Here is a 17,472-nt window from a genome sequence, read left to right on the forward strand (position 1 = left end):
TCAATGTTTAAAAGGGATATTAGTTTAGTAATATAGTTGTCTGTATTGTTAACTAATCAAAGGCAGGAATTGTCACTATGTTAGCGCTGGAAGTTCTGTTTATCTCAGTAGCATCTTTTTTGACATAAATTAATGCAAATTTCCTCAAAGGGGGAAAAAATTTCATGTTGGGTTTTAAAATAGATAAAGGAATTTAATGTGTGACTAACTACCCTGTTATTATGCTGTAATTATTTTTTTTAAACATAAGAGACACTGACTTTGTACATTATCAATTCTAAATTTAGATAGTGGGGAAAGCATTTAAAAAAAAGATTTTCAAAACTGCTTACAGGGTTTAGGAGCACAAATCCCATTGGCTTTCTCTGTATTATGTGCTTCTAAATCCCTTAGTCACTTTTTAAAAAAAAATCTCTCCCTTAGTTTTGGTCTTGTCGGGAAAATTTGGTGCCACTAGTAATGGCAACCGCAATTTGCACAATGTCTACAGTTGTTGGCTGTCAACCTGTGTTTTGGAGCAACTTGTGTCTTCATGATGAGCAGTTACAGAAGATGCACTCTGTCTTGTAATGTCCCCAGTCAAAGTAATCAGAAGTGCATTGTCACTCACACCCTCCGTGAATAACATCACGAGTTACCTTCACAGCTAATCAGTTAGCAAAAATATTCAACAAATCTGCTGTCCATGTTTGGATGTTGTAGCAAATACGCAGTGGGAGTGGCCTCTCTGCACTCCTGATCACTTTTTTAAAGTGTCTGCACTATGCAGTGGAACTCTGCAGCCTCATCTCTCTCCCTCTGACTCTCAGTGCCTGGGCCCATTCTCCAAATAAGTTCCCCGACTCCAGTTTAGAAGACTGTGCTGTTAAATTTCTGCATAGAATCCTGCATGCTACTTAATTCATAGCTGCAGTTCTGTCCCAGGGATTCAGAGAACAGTGATTTCCAGTTTCTGTTCTCGTCTGATAGGGGCTGCTGTCAGAGTGCACAAGCCATTTAAAACTTCCCTAAGCTTTGATGAATGTAAGGAGTAAGGAGGACTGTGAATCAAATCATGGCAAAGTATTGACAGTAGCCTGCAAAGAGGCAGAAAAAGAAACCACCTCCTTTAGAGAAATATTTTGTGAAAATTATGGTTAGAAAACATTGATTTTTTTCATGCAGGGGGCTACAAATTTTAAAATTTATAAAAATTTTGGTTTCCTTAATAACAAATCTTCTTGGAAAGAATTTGTTTTTAAAAATAGCATTTTTGCAGATCAGCATGGTTTTAACTGGCACATCCAAATGTGCGTAGTAAGAAAAACATGTCTGCTTGCCTCCACCCTCTGCCTCATCCACTCATTTCCAACCCGGACACCACCAGGATAAAAAGAGAAGTTCTTATTTAATCTTCTTCAGTATAAGAAAGGGTTTACAATATAAAGGAAAAAATCCTTTAAATGTCCTTAATATTGAACAGTCTTCTACAGAACTGGGCTTGTTCCAACAGCCAGGAAGTAAATATGCCTTTAACTTTCACAATATATTTAGACATTTTTAGCAACCTAAAGTTTATCAACCAGGTCTTTATGTATCTTAACCATTCAAAGCCTGGACTAGCACAATGCTTACTTAAATCACAGGCTTCCACCAGTGCTTAAGATCCCATGAGTCAGCTTTCTCTACAAAGTGCAGGGTTTTTTAAATAAATATCTCTACCCAAGAGATTTGGTGAAAAGTGTAATTGTAATTCCTCTCATTGATTAAGAGAAATAGGGAAATACTTAAATTAAACATTTGAAACTCTAGATTGTAAAACTGAATATTCTAATATTTGATAAATAACCGAATAGTAGTTTGTAGTGGAGCTGGCAGTTTTGACACTTTCTGCCAAAAATATTTTGTATTTACAATTCCCCCATTTTATGGAGGTGTCCAAGAAGCAAGTACATTTATCAGTTATAGTGGAGGATATTGTTTTTTGCATAGCTAATAGACTAATATCCCTAGCTTCAGACAGTCATGGTGCAGAAGATTTAGCAAGGGATGATGCCCCCTCATCCTCACTTTTAAGGCCTGCACGGCTTAAACGTCTTGCCTCTAAGGCCTTCCACAATCTCACTTTGGCCCATGTTTCAGATTCTGTTTCATGGCATGCCCCTCCTTCCATGATTCCCTCTATGTACTGAATGACCTCGCAATCCAGTGTGCCAAGTCCCTTTCCTCTCAGCAAAATTCTTCCTAGGTATTGTCTACACTAGGAAGGAGGTGTCTTGTTAACATATGTTAGCTAACAATTGTTAAAATCCTAGTATAGACAAGACAAGTTGTAGCTTTAACATGTTAGCTGGTTAAGGAAAACCTCGGCTAGGCCCATGGGGAGCCAGTGCCTGCTCTTTATGGCCTGGACACTTAGGGTATATCTATATTGCAATGAAAAACCTGCAGCACCAAGTCTCAGGGCCTGGGTCAATTGACTCTGGCTTGCAGGTGAAGGGTATGCTTGTGTTCATTTTGGATAAAATGTGGTTTGCAGGGTGCTTATGCATAGGGAAGCATGCTGTGGCTCACCAGCCTAGGAACATTCTAGAGAAAGCCAGGGGGAGGGGGATGAGCTCAGCATGTGGAATGGAGCACTATGAGCATGTGATAAACAAACCCATATATGGGTTTGTTTAACTCTGATTGGTTAGAGGTTCATGTTATGTAACTTGTTATATAAGTGTCATGTGCTATAAAATAGCAAGAGGATGGGCTCCTTGCTGGAGGGACTCTGTCTGATTCTTTGTACCAGGGGGGCTCCTTGTGCACATATTGAATAAAGCCTTGTTGCATTGAATCGCATCAAATCGAAGTCCCTTGATTCTACCCAGCATCAGACTCACTGGGAACCACAAAATCCCAACACAGGGCTAAAAATTGCAGTGCAGATATCCGGGCTTGGGCTGGAGCTCAGGCTTTTTGACTCTCCCCCTCTGCCCCCATGGGGTCTCGGAGCCCAAGCTCCAGCTCAAATGTCTACACTGCAGTATTTAGTCCCACAGCCAAAGCCCTGTGAGCCTGAGTCAGCTGACCCAGGCCAGCCACAGCCATGCTGCAGGTCTTTTATTGCTGGGTAGATATACCCTTTAAGCAAAAGGAACTGGAACCTACAGCAGCATAAGTTCCTCTCCATCAATACCTTCTTTTTCCCAAGTGCAGGAGCAGCAAGGAAAGCAGGGAGAGCCAGGGCCTGCAAGTCCCCTGACTTTTAGTATCCTCCCCTTCACTCCTCTAGCCCACAAAAGCTTATGCTCAAATAAATTTGTTAGTCTCTAAGGTGCCTCAAGTACTCCTGTTCTTTTTGCAGATACAGACTAACACGGCTGCTACTCTGAATCCTCTAGCATTGGTACCCTTTCTGGGATTATGCTGCATGAACTCTATTTAAGCCCACTTCACTAGTGTTTTTGTCCCAGCATGCACTGTGATGGTGTTTCAGAATCTTGATGCACATTAAGGCATAAATACAAAGTTTGCAGTGTTTTCTGGATGACAGCATTGTTTCCACCTGCATCAAATTCTAACATGGAGGATTTTAAGGGCCAGACTTCTAAAGGGGCCTCAATCAGGCATTTGTTTCTGTGTCTACATTTTTGCCCAGACAAAACCCTTCAGTGCTTTTTTTTTTTAAGCATACTCAGCTGTGTATAGGTAATAGAAATTGGGGGTGAACAAATTGGCTTTGCATTTAACCATTTTATCTTTTGTATGTATGAGTATTAGAATCTGCCCCTGTGTATTTAGGAGGCTGCTCAATAATTGCATATGTACAAATGAGGAAAACTTTTTGAAAATTCAGACTTGCCATTTTTTGTGTAGTTTTAAATCAAAGCCCAATAACTTAGAAATGCTTATTAGCCTGTTATTGGAAATGGGGGACTCAGATGCATGCTTCCTTAATCAAGAAAAAGCAACAACAAAGCTACACGCTGTCTGAGACTTCCTGCTTTCCTTACCCTGTTATACAAAAGAATCTTGGAGGATTTGCAGGCAGCATGGTGCTGATTCTCTGTAGAATATTCCCTGCCATTCTGACAGCAGTTTGAACGGCTCCATTCAGTTTCTAACAATGGCAAAGGCCGCATAGAAGTACCACAAAGCAGGAGTATGAGCCCCATTGAAATGCTTTTATCAAACCCTTCTCCCCACCCCAAATAAAATAATGCTCTCTGACTGGAAGAGTAGATAGAAGCAAAGAAAGGATGAGATATGGGACTGGGACGGATACACACAACAATGCAGAGAACAGAGAAACAAATGCTGAAGAGTATTTCATTAGTAGAAAGAGGAGAGGGGAAACAGGGAGAACTGGGCAGATAGGAAGTGAGCTTAAGGAAACTTTAAAAAGGAAAACTCTCCCTAGAACAGTATATGATAGATTGAATCTATCCCTTAAATGTAGAAGAATAGGATAAGAAAATTCCCTCAGTGGACAAAAATATGAAAGCCCTACTAATACCATAAGGCTTTAAAAGTGAAACATTGAAATAAGTATTTATTTTACTGTTAACACTAGTTTCATAGCCTCTCTGGTTTAGTTGGTGTCTGTGCTTTGAGTATATAACATGAAGAGTGGAATATTAAGAAAACAGCTCAGAACCTTTGAAAAACAGGCTTTAATTCTGTATTGTAATTTCAAGGAACTTTTACATGAACTCTGTCTCCCATGCACTTAGCTTGAGCAGCATTTTTCATAAGTGGAAGTTATGTGTTTTTGTAAACTCCTTTTACTGTGATTATTACTGTGTGATTATTGAAGCTACCCTTTCCCATATGCTGCAGAATAATTTCCCTGTCTCCACAATTGCTACCTACCACCAGATAAAGCCAGGCACATGACAGGACTCTGACTGACTGACTAATGGCTAGCATTCTGTTGACAACTCCTTATCCCAGCTGGGTTGCCATAAATTCTATCTGCCTTAATACCTTCCTTCTCCTCCACAAGAAGGGACCTGGAGAAATCAAGATCCTCCAGTATCATCTTGCTCTCTTTAAATTCTTTTCAAAGGTTTTCTGCTAATTTAAATCACAGAAGGGCTAAAGGGATGAGTTCTGCCCATTTTCTTCTTTATCCCCTTCAAATTATTTGTCTAGGTCTCAATCATCCTTCCATGTTAGACATGACTCCCTTTAGAGTCTATCGATGGTACTCCTGGAGCTGCCTGCAGGAACTGAGAGAGAGAGATTTCCTCCATCCTCTTAGAGAGCTAAATGTGCTGCTTAGCTCCTGCCTGCCTGGGACTGAGTCATCAATTGTGTTCAGAACCTGAATTCAGATTCCCAATATGGTCACAAATTACAGTGACACTAGACAACTATTTCCCTTGCAGACATCTTAGAAACTAAAATAATAATAACTGTACATAGCACTCATACAGCACTGTACACACAGTAACTAATTAACCCTCAGAACACCATTCTATGGTAGCTAGGTAGTTACTATCATCCCCTTTTTACAGAGGGAGAAACAGAGAAATTAAGTCTCTAGTTCAGTGATACTCAGACTGCGGCTTGGGAGGCACAAGTGGCTCTTTAATGTCTCTCTTGCAGCTCTTTGCAGCACATGATATTAAAACACTGTGATTTAATTATTAACAATCAGGATGCTTTTACTATGTTATTAACCAATTGCAGTTGATATAATAATACTTGGTCAGTCATTTTGCTGTGAGAATAATATATATACACTAGGGCTGTCAATCGCAGTTAACGCATGTGATAAACTCAAAACAAATTAATGCATTATTTTTTTAATGAGCATTAATCATACATCTCTGGAGATGGGACTCAGCGGAGGCTGGTTGGGGAGAGAGGCACCCCATTGCCTGCACCATCCCCTCCCCCTGGGCAGGGCCGGCCTTAGGGGTGGCAAGGGGAGCAACCACCTAGAGTGCCCTGCTTAGGGGTGCACTGCAGCATCCTTCCGACACCTTGCTCCACTGCTGCTCCCACCTCCTCCCTCCCCCACATGGAGCCACCCCTGGCCAACCTGCTTAGGACCAGGAGCCTGCCTCCTGTCTGCTGCGCAGAGTGGGGAGTGGAAGGGTATGGGGGGCTGATGTTGGAATGTCCCTCTCCTGCCGCCCATGTACGTGGTCACCGCTGAGCTGGGGGTCAGGGAACAGGGGGGTCCTGTCTGCTGCTGACTCGGGAGTGAGTGCTGCTGAGAGCAGCTGCTGCGGGCTGAAAAAGTGTTCAGGCTCATGAGTGCTCTGCTTAAAGAGACAGCGCTACACACACCTCCACACCCACACACACCCCAAAATCTGAAACTGCATCCCTGGTGAGCCAGGAGTGGCCAGAGGACTGTGGGATGGCAACAGCATGGAGCCTGCCTTGACCTGCAAGCTGAGTGCCAGACACCACAAGCCATAGCAGCTGTGTAGAAGGGTATGTTGTAATTTAAATCAATATATTTTAAAATGTAGAAAACATCAAAAAATATTTAAATAAATGGTATTCTATTATTGTTTAACAGTGCAATTAAAACTGTGATTAATCGTGACTATTTTTAATCTTGCGATTAATCACGATTAATTTTTAATAGTTTGACAGCCCTTTATTTATATATATAGATATAAAAAACAAACTAAATATTTCCTGTCATACTGTTCAAATATGAATATATAGTACTATTGTAAATGAAACAATGGATTCACACTACTGTGACTCTTTTGGGGGTAATGTTGATCGCTAATTTGGCTCCTGAACCACTGAGGTCTGTGTATCACTACTTTAGTTTAAGGTCACCACAGTAATTGAGTGGTAGAGCCAGGATTAGAATTCAAAAGTTCTTAGCTCATTCAGCTAGACTACATTGCCTCCAATATGAGAGAGTCAATAATAATGCTTTATTCTGTATTAAAAGGCTGTGCTGCTTGTACGTAATATTTGAAAGTGACTATGCCTCCATTTGCATAACTTTCAATGGCAATAATCGTAAATATCTACAAAAGTTTTCACTGAAAATTCCAGTTGTTAATTGTTGCTCTATTCACTCTCTATTTTTGATGTTCTTGAAAAGAGTGCCAAATTGTACACCCATTTCATAGAATCATAGAATATCAGGGTTGGAAGGGACCTCAGGAGGTCATCTAGTCCAACCCCCTGCTCAAAGCAGGACCAATCCCCAACTAAATCATCCCAGCCAGGGCTTTGTCAAGCCTGACCTTAAAAACCTCTAAGGAGGGAGATTCCACCACCTCCCTAGGTAACCCATTCCAGTGTTTCACCACTCTCTGAATGAAAAAGTTTTTCCTAATATCCAACCTAAACCTCCCCCACTGCAACTTGAGACCATTACTCCTTGTTCTGTCATCGGGTACCACTGAGAACAGTCTAGATCCATCCTCTTTGGAACCCCCTTTCAGGTAGTTGAAAGCAACTATCAAATCCCCCTTCATTCTTCTCTTCTGCAGACTAAACAATCCCAGTTCCCTTAGCCTCTCCTCATAAGTCATGTGCTCCAGCCCCCTAATCATTTTTGTTGCCCTCCGCTGGACTCTTTCCAATTTTTCCACATCCTTCTTGTAGTGTGGGGCCCAAAACTGGACACAGTACTCCAGATGAGGCCTCACCAATGTCGAATAGAGGGGAATGATCACATCCCTCGATCTGCTGGCAATGCCCCTACTTATACAGCCCAAAATGCCTTTAGCCTTCTTGGCAACAAGGGCACACTGTTGACTCATATCCAGCTTCTCGTCCACTGTAACCCCTAGGTCCTTTTCTGCAGAACTGCTTCCTAGCCGTTCGGTCCCTAGTCTGTAACAGTGTATGGGATTCTTCCGTCCTAAGTGCAGGACTCTGCACTTGTCTTTGTTGAACCTCATCAGGTTTCTTTTGGCCCAGTCCTCTAATTCATCTAGGTCCCTCTGTATCCTATCCCTACCCTCCAGCGTATCTACCACTCCTCCAAGTTTAGTGTCATCTGCAAACTTGCTGAGAGTGCAGTCTACGCCATCCTATTATATACATGTGTAATGTGTATGTGATATTCTGAGCATGTGTGTTAATTTCTCCAATTACATACATATGTCTGACAGGGAAAGCTAAATATTTAGCTCCAGACTTTGGATATGCAAGAGATTTTTAAATAGTGCATTTAAGTAACATGTAATGCTGAATAAACTTGGCACCTTCTCTCGTTATCACTGGCAGTTTCCACATTGCTTTTCAGTATTTGTGTCTTCCAAGAACTGAATCAGTGCCACGTATATGGTGTATGGTCCTGAAGTTGAAGGACTAATTATTGCTTGACAATAAGTAACCTTAAGTCTCAAAAGGTTACTTTCTTTTTCAGAACAAGTTCTACTGCATATTGCCCTCAGAATCCATATAAACAGGATAGGGGACGCTCAAAGCTCCAAACATGTTTTCAGTGCAAATTTAAGTGCTCTTTAAGATTCTACATATGAAATGCCAGTATTTGACCTTATCTGCAGCAATTTTAATGTCAAAATAAAAACAAGCACTGGAACTGTGTGTGTCTGAGCTTTAGAAAAATATCACCCTGCATTCTGATAGAGGTTCAAACAGAAGATGTTTCCTCTGAATGAACTGGATCTGGCTTGCTCTGTTGGCAGGAGAGGAACAATCAAACTAAACTTTGTCCTCCCAAGATTTTTCTTTTAATTCCAGTCCTTATGCCCAATACTATTCTAATACAAAATGTAACCTCAATTTCTTTACAGAATTTTTCAAATACTGGTGCAGAGGAAGGAATAGATCACTTCCCAGATACAATCTCTTCAGCCTCTCTGCCACATAGAAAATCCCATTGATTATACATAAGCAATGTGCTTATAGCCATAGCTCTAAGTTTCTGACTGAACCAAGACAGAGTCAAATCTCAACATCCTCTTCCTCAGAAGTCCTATTCTGCAGCCTGCTGTATAATGTGAAATGTTGCTGCTTGATTTTGCAGATTCGAAATGTGGCAGCCAATCTCTGTGTGGATAGTAAACATGGGGCCACAGGGACGGAGCTGAGGCTAGATATTTGTGTGAAGGACGGCTCAGAACGGACGTGGTCACATGAACAGGTATTTTAACGACATAAAGAAAAATGCAGTGTAAAATTGTTGCTTCTCTTCCCCAGATTCTAAAGACTTTTCTGAGGTTTTCTCCTCCTCCTAAGTCTAAACACAGTGTGGACTTTTTAAAAATGTATTGTTGGCCTTAATAGCTTTTACAAAGCAAACCTTAATATTACCTTAGGTTTTCCACTGGTCATCTTTTTTGCTATTTTCCCCTAGCTTCATTTATGGAAAGAGGAGTTATGCCCAGAAGTTCTTTAGGCTTCTGATCTTTGCTTAGTTACACAAAAATGTTGACTTTGATTCATTTAGCTCTTAGCATTTCTGAAAGTGGACATGTTTGTCATGAAACATCCACATCTGTATTATAAAAGAGCAGAGGAGCCTACCAGACATGTCTCATTCTTATCCCTTCAGCCGAATAACCCTAATGACTGGAAATGAGATCAAAAGATTTCAAATATGGTGGATTCAAAGATGGGTCAGGTCAATGGCCAAGAAAATGATCTTAGCAGCTATGTTTTAAATGAATTTGGGGTAGAAGGAAGCAATATGTGTTTCCAATAGTAACCATGTGGATTCAGAGAGGCCAGAAAGGAAGAGGTGGTAATATAAAAAACAAGGACATTAATTTATTATCAGTCATGTTTATTAGGACAGTGCCTAAGAGCCAACCAATAATTATGCCTAGGCACTGTACTAGTAGATAGTCCTTGGCCTGATGAGTTTACTGTCTCAATAGACAGGACAGACCTGGGGCATAAGAATGGATCTAATACACTAGGAGGGTGAATCATGTGATGGCAACAAATATTGTGTTAGTTTCCAATATTTTTGGGGGGTGCAGGCGGTTTACTTAAGAGGGGATAAGCTAAATGGAAAGGGAAGGCCAGAGGGTGAGGGGGACAGGTCAGAGGAGAAAGAGGTAAAAGGGGCAAGTGTAATAAGGATGAGGTGAAGAGACTGTGAGGGAGGCAGAGGGTTGGAGCAAACAGCCAATCAGCACAGAGCAGAGAGAGTGCAGTCAAAACTGTAGAAAGTTCTCTGAACACTGAAAGATCCCTGGTTTGGCTGCTTCTACTACAACCATTACTGGCTGGCTAGCTGCTCTCTGCTATTTTTCTCCAAGGCCATATGCTGAGGGGGAGGGTAGAGGAAGGGAAGAGGGGAGGCACCACCTGGGTCATAGTCCCTCCACAGTCCTAATCCAGGGAGATTCTGTTACAGTGAGTGGGTGGGCGGGCCTGGCCAGAGCCCCATTTTGTCTTCTCCCATCCCAGTGCAACAATCCTCCTTTGGCTGCTTCTGCTCCTACTGTTTGGAACGGAAAGAAAGCAGGGTGCTGGGGTGGTACTTGAATGAGTTAGGGTAAAGGGACAGCTTTTTGAGAATGGGGGGGCAGACGAGGAGGAGAGAGAGAAGGTTGAGAGCAGTGGAGACATGAGAGTGAGGCTAGGAGGTTAAGGATTGATTTGAGTGCAGTCTGTAAGTACTTACATGGAGAACAGAAATTTGATAAGGCTCTTCAATCTAGCAGACAAAGGTATTTAAAAAAATCCAATTGCTGGAAGTTGAAGAAGATACATTTTGACCAGAAATAAGGTGCACATTTTTAACAGTGATGGAATTAACCATTGGAACAATTTACCAAGGTTTGTGGTGGATTCTGCATTACTGGATTTTTTTTTAAGTAAGATTGGATGTTTTTCTAAAAGAGATGCTCTAGTTCAAATAGGAATTAATGCAGGGAATTCCTATGTTATGCAGGAGGTCAGATCAGATTATCACAATGGTCTGTTCTGGCTTTATAATCTATGAATCAGAGGTCAGGTTAGGAAGCAAGATGGAATGGGTAGAGGGGATGCAGGAGAAGGCACAAGAAACCTTGGTGACAGGGGAGAGAGTTTGGCGGGGCCCGCCAGTGGGCGGGAGGGCAGAGGAGGATGGGGAGGGTGCCTATGGAAAGAATAGTGGAGAAGGAGAAAGGAACTGATCTTTGAAGAAGACAGCTAGGCCCAGATCCTCAAAGGTGCTTAGGCACCTAACTTCCATTGAAATCAAATTCCTGTGTCGAAAGGGAGGGAGGGAATAGAAGGTGGGAGAATTTTTGGAAGGATGTGATGGTTGGAAATAAATGACTGCAGGATTTTCTGAATATTACAGTGACTATAAGCAGATTTAATTTAAAAAAAATACTATGAGTTTGATTCTAGTTTCCCCAACATTAATGATCAGTAGTAATTCCATCAAAATAAATGAAGTTAAACCAATGTAAAACCAGTGTAAGAAGAGAATCAGAACAATGGTGCCTCTTTAAACTGACTGATCTATGCTTCACAGACAATCTAAATTATTCCTGTATGGCTGACACGTAATCATATATGCATTTATACAACAGAATATTATGCAGAACAATGCAAGAGAATATGTCCTTGAAAATAACAGTGCGGTTTCATTGGGAAAGGACTATTGAAGCCCTAACTTTAGCAGACAGATAAGTGTAAGTGATTAATAACTTCAGAAAAAACTGGAAGTTCTAGTGCAGATATTTAATGTGCATTAAATTCAAGTAAAGTACATAATACAAATATTTCAATCATTTAGGGGTCAGTCCTCCAAGCGGCAGACTGCTACTTTGGATGCTGCTGAGCACCTCCAACTCTCTTGGACTCCCTGGATGTTGAAGGCGGTCAGCACCCTATAGAATCAAGCTCTGAGTTTGTATTCATTTCACTCTGCTTTTCAATAGATTGGCTGAAATTTGAAATATGTAGTTCAAACATTTATCAGCAGAGGGCAGCTATAGACAAGCAGAGCACCATACAGGGTGAAGGAAGAGAGAAAAAGGTTAATGAATTTTTAACTCTAGGAACTTTTCAATCCTCCAAACCAATAAAGATGGAGCTTTTCAGAGATTAAACTAGGCCAACGGAAGAGGGGGAAAGTTGATCACTTTTAATATTCAGGTGAAAAGTAAATTTGATTCTAAGGTTAAAATGGTACAGTCTATTTTATTTTGAAATAACAAATTGGAGGTTTCTTTTCAAAATGAGATTACACTGTAATCTAAAGTTATTCTTTCAATTGCGGGGAACATAGTTGTGAATACTTATCCGCCTTTCAACATAAAGTCTTAAATAAAATAAGAAATGTTTCAAAGTATAAATACTATGAGGATTATCATCTCTAAAACAAAATTAAAGCAACGTAAATGCAAACTAATTTTCATCTGAAGAACAACTTATTTTTCATCTTCAGTTAGTGTCCCTATGGGTGCTCCATTTCAGGTGCACGTGAGCCCCACGCACCTTTGACTAGAGATTTTCATTAGCAATATCCATTCAGCCTATGCATGTACCCTAGAAATCCTCGTGCCCCACACAGAGGCTATATAGGGCAGCACAGGCAAACTTCCCCCAGTTCCTTCTCAGCTGTCTTTGCGTGAGATGTACCTTAGTGAGACTGCAGCAAGTGCATGTCCGCTACTTTGCCTTTGGTAATTTTAGTTAGTTTAGTTTAGATTAGATTCATTTAGTTCTAGGTAGTTAATTAGTTTGTTGACTTTTATTTGGAGGACTTCATGGGAGCCCTTCCTCCCAGAGAGGGGCATGCCCAGTTCACTGTGTTTTAAACACTACCTCACATGACATGAGGCCATCCCATTCAGCGACGGACACTCTAAGTGTGTTCACTGTTTAGGAGAGGCCCATGTTCTGCTTAAATGTAACTTCTGTTTAGCCCTCAAATCCAGGACAAGAAAGAAACAGGAAATCAAGCTGCGACTGTTAATGATGGAGCATTCCCTTCAACCTGGTGTGGAGCCAGGTCAGTAGAACCCACTGTACATCAGTCTCCGGGGGTACCTAGTGCCCCATTGACCTCGGCCCAGCGCTCCCTTAGAAAGGGGAAGGCTTCAGAGACCTCCTCTAAATGTCCAAAGAAAAGAAGCTCTACGTCACCTTTTAATGAGCCCACCTTGAAAAGACTTTGCTCTCCAAGCAAATCAATGGGCTCGGAAGCCTCCACCTTGAGGCATAGTACCACAGAAGCTAAGGGTTTCTCCAGTACTGGTGGGTTAGAGAGACCCTGTAGCTCTAACAGCAAACCTGGTTCCAAGAAGGCACTTGATAATCACTCTTCCTGTATCTCCTGTAACAGGCTCTTCGGTTCCACGTGTGACCAAGCCCCTGTCCACATCAGTAGCTACCTCAGAGCGCTCAAAGCCTTTGGTACCATCTGTCAGGGAGAAGCATACTGTCCGCTCGGCTCCGCGACTACAGTCAGCACCATAACTACATGCAGTACCACAACACTTGAGGTACCTAATTAACTTATCGGTGACTGCTGATCCAGAGTCTCCATTGCTCGCCAGTATCAAGAGCCATGGAGGAGACAGGGATTACTTCAGCTGAGCACATATTGCTTGGTGGCAGCAATCTTAGCTGCCACCACCACCCCCATATAGACCTCAATGGCCATATTGGGACCCAGGGGCAGTTATCACCAACAGTTCTCCAAGGCCCCAACCCTGTCCCATCAGAATGATAGGGAGGCACAAAATTTTCCTTCCCAACACATCATTCAACAGGATATGTTTGTGGATCAAGAGGCTAGGGCAGGCAAAGACGTTACCCCTCAGACTACCATCTTGTCCTCATCACCTGATGAGGTGGTAATGTATCCTTCTCTTTCTATGGATGATGATTTTCAGCAATTGCAAGAACCTGTCAAACAGGTGACAGACTCACTACAGATAACTACAGACTCTCAAGCAAATCAAAGAATCACAACCCAAATGGTTGGATATTCTCCATTCTGCAACTCCATCCAGAGTCATCTGCCCTCTGAATGAGGCTCTCCTGGAACCTGCGAAAACAATTTGGTAAACCTTAATATCACTTCTGTGTAAGAGAGCCAATAAAAATATTATGTTCCCTCCTAGGACTGAGAGTTTCTGTTCTCCTACCCTCCACCAACTCTTTGGTGCTTGATGTGGTGAATGAATGAAGTAAACACCACTGACATAAGTGCACCCCATATGAGAGAGGCCAGAAGCATCTGGACCTTCTAAGGTGAAAATCTTACTCATCTACAACCCTACAATTCTGCATTGCAAATTACCAGGTGTTAATAGCCAAGTACAACTTCTCAAATTATGAGGTTTAATTCTTTTATTTAACACATTCCTCCAGACCAAAGGAAACAATTCCAGGCTATTGTTGCTGAGGAACCATTACTGGCTAGGACAGCCCTTCAAGGATCTTAAATGCTGCAGATACCTCCGTTCATTCTATCTCCACTGCAGAAGTGATGCACAAGGCAATTAAATGGTTGCAATTATCTGGGTTCCACAGAGAGGTCCAGAATACAATAGAGGATCTCCCATTTGATGGACTAAAGTTGTTCAAAAAGAATACTAATGAATCACTCCATGCTCTAAAAGACTTTAGAGCCACATTGGATTCATTGGGTACCTACACTCCTGTGAACAAAAGGAAATTTAGTAGATCCCAAACAGCCCAATACAATTCTCTGGGTTTCAGAGACCTATGGAACTTCCAAAAAAGAGAGAGTTTCCCGAGAAAGAAATACTCTAATCCATCTGACCATAGGCGCCAACTTCTAATGGTGCCGGTGGGTGCTTGACCCCCCTCTGCCCCGCCCCCTCCTGCCCTCATTCCAACCCCTTCCCCAAAGTCCCCACCCCAACTCCGCCCCCTCCCTGCCCTTATTTATCTCCTTCCCCAAATCCCCACCCTGGTCCTGCCTCTTCCCTGCCTCCTCTCCTGAGCATGCCACATTCCTGCTCCTCCCCCTCCCTCCCAGAGCTTGCTACAGCTGTTTGGTGGCAGCAAGCACTGGGAGGTAGGCGGAGGAGCTGGGACACAGCGTGCTTAGGGGAGGAGGAGGAGGTGAGGTGGGGTGGGGCGGGGGGGCAGGGCAGGGAGCTTGGCAGCCAGTGGGTGCAGAGCACCCACTAATTTTTCCCCGTGGGTGCTCCAGCTCCAGAGCACCCACAGAGTCGGTGCCTATGCATCTGACACTAGTTCACAGCAAGCTGCTTCTTCTAATCATCAGTTTTTACGGGATAGTCAAGAGTTTAAACCCTCCCCTTTCTCTGGACGTGTCAGCTACAATCATTTGCCCACCTTCCCCCCATTTGGAGACCTCTTTTCCATTTTCAACCAGCTTGGGAACATATCACCTCAAATTAGTACTAGAAGTAATAACGGTTTACACCATTCACTTTACCTCCCTTCTCCATCCCTCTTCAGCGACCCCTCTCATGAGCTCTTATTAAGACAGAAAATAAACTCCCTTCTTTCTACCTGAGCGACAGAACCTGTTCCTGCTCAGCATAAAGAGAAGAGGTTTCCACACAAAATACTTCCTTGTGCCAACAACAAAGACTTCCACATAGCAAGTCACCCATCTCACAGAAGATACATGCATTTTGTGTTAGGTCAGGACCACTTTTAATACCGAGTGTGCCTGTGTTTGGCCTTTCCTTGGCTCAGAGGGTGTTCTCAAAGGTTATAGTGGTAATGGCCACCTACTTGCATTGACAGGCAATGGCACTGTTTTAATACCCCAACAGTTGGTCTTACATGGAGGTGCTCTCTGCTATGCAGAGGACACTTGCCTTTTCCTGGACTTGGGCCTGCAATTGAATGTGGAACTATTCACCCTGACTCCAGTACAAAATATACAGTTTACAGGGACATCTTTGGATTCCCTGGTAGCCAGTGAATTTCTTGCTATGGATAGATGCTGAGGGGTATCAAACCTTGGCAGGTTTATTCAGGTGAGCCCCCAAACCTCACTCAACAACTGTCTTCAGCTTCTGGGTCCCATTATGTTCTTGCACTTTTGTGACAGATCATATTTAATTATGCCTTCGCTGTCTCCAGGGATGGCTCAGAACAATTTACTCACCAGGCAGACACAGCTTATACCAATAGGTATCAGTTCCCCAACAGGTAAAACACTCCCCAGACTGGTGAAGAAATCATCACAGTGTAGGTGTGGAAGTTCCCTTCCTCTGACTGGTGCCAATGGTAACTGCAATCTGTTAGGAGGGATGGGGGGCAGACCTTGCCATTCATACTGTACAGGGCAGATGGTCACCCCAACAAACCACCCTCCACATCAACCTGTTGGAGCTAAGGGTGATCAGAAATGCCTGCCTTCATTTTTTACATCAACTGGAAGAGCAGGGTCAGTTGCTGCTGGGAGTCCAGGGTGTAAAGACTCTGTCCCTGGAGGGCAAAGAGAACATAAGCACCTTGGACAAAGTAGTGGTTGGCTCCTAGGACTGATTAGCTGAGTGCCCTGATGGGAAGTGGCCTAGGGAAATAGAGCAGCATTGACAGAGATTACAGGGGAGCAGCAGGAGGCTACTATTTACAGGGTCCCTGGGTTGGGTCCTGGAGTAGTGGGCAGGCCCAGATCCCCCTACTCACCACTGGGGAAGGGGCTGGACTGTTGGACAGAGATACCCCTCCCAGAAGGGGGAAAGGCAGATGGCGACCTAGCCGGAGGGCTGTCGAGAAGAGGACACTGCAGTTCTGGGAGCTTAGGGTTTAGTCTCCCCTAACTCAGGCCGTGATCCTGCCCATGCTCCGCCCAGAGGCTCCACCCTTGCTCCCCTCTCCCCTGAAGCCCATGGGGGATCAGTTCCAGCCAGGCCCGGGCAGTCGGCTGGCTGCAGGCTTAGGTCTCCAATGGGTGGGGGGATGTGGCTCAGGTGGAAGGGGAGGAGCTGGAGGGCTAGCCTTCACAAAGGGCAGGTTCACCTGCTGTCCATGGGAGTCATAGGCAGGAGCAGAGACAGAGTGATGGTGTGCAGACCACGGAGGAGGCACCAGTCTGGCAATGAGGCCTGCATCCCATGACACAGGGGTAGGAATCATTTTACTCAGTTTTTCAAAGCTGCCAGTTAAAGAAAGAAAAGAATCCGAGAATCACAGAAATGTAAGATGAAATAGACCTGCTAGATCATTAGCCTATCTTACCGCCAGCGCAGGAATGGTACCTGCAATAGGCTTTAAGTACATTTTCTAGTTTAAATATTCCAAGTGAAATGTCTCGCAAGGAATGAGAATGTAAATGTGTAATTTCCCTTGAGATTTGTCAGAAATCCATGAAAATGGGCCTGGTTAAAAGGGTGCTCCAGCAGGGTTGTAAATACATGATTCTAATTTTTGCTAGCTCTTTATCCTGATTTCTGTATTTGCCAATAGAAATAAAAAATGTTGATTAGGGTATCGAGTGTTTTATTACTGTACCTATGTCTTTTTTTTAATAGCATATTTGCTATTGATCCAGTTTGATAACTTGCCATAGAAATTTTTGGGGAGTTCAGTAGAAAAATTAGTGGCAAGATATGACCTGTATAACAGGAGTTA

The 17,472-nt window shown here is 42.9% G+C and overlaps 1 protein-coding gene across 10 annotated transcripts in view; it reads left to right on the forward strand.

The window, feature by feature from the left end:
- The window catches only part of GALNTL6 (polypeptide N-acetylgalactosaminyltransferase like 6), a 542,002-nt gene that overhangs the window by 513,295 nt on the left and 11,235 nt on the right, over positions 1-17,472 (forward strand). For 6 of the 10 annotated variants that reach the window (XM_045018343.1, XM_045018347.1, XM_045018345.1 and 3 more), the window contains exon 7: positions 8,954-9,070. In XM_045018343.1, coding sequence (XP_044874278.1) covers positions 8,954-9,070 — 117 coding nt within the window. Of the gene's footprint in view, positions 1-8,953; positions 9,071-11,462; positions 11,565-11,668; positions 12,021-12,802; positions 12,890-13,222; positions 13,995-17,472 lie in introns of those variants that run through there. The other 4 variants (XR_006579713.1, XR_006579712.1, XM_045018344.1 and 1 more) reach the window with 4 other exon arrangements.

The sequence above is a fragment of the Mauremys mutica genome, chromosome 5 (assembly GCF_020497125.1).
Source record: "Mauremys mutica isolate MM-2020 ecotype Southern chromosome 5, ASM2049712v1, whole genome shotgun sequence".
Taxonomy (NCBI): domain Eukaryota; kingdom Metazoa; phylum Chordata; order Testudines; family Geoemydidae; genus Mauremys; species Mauremys mutica.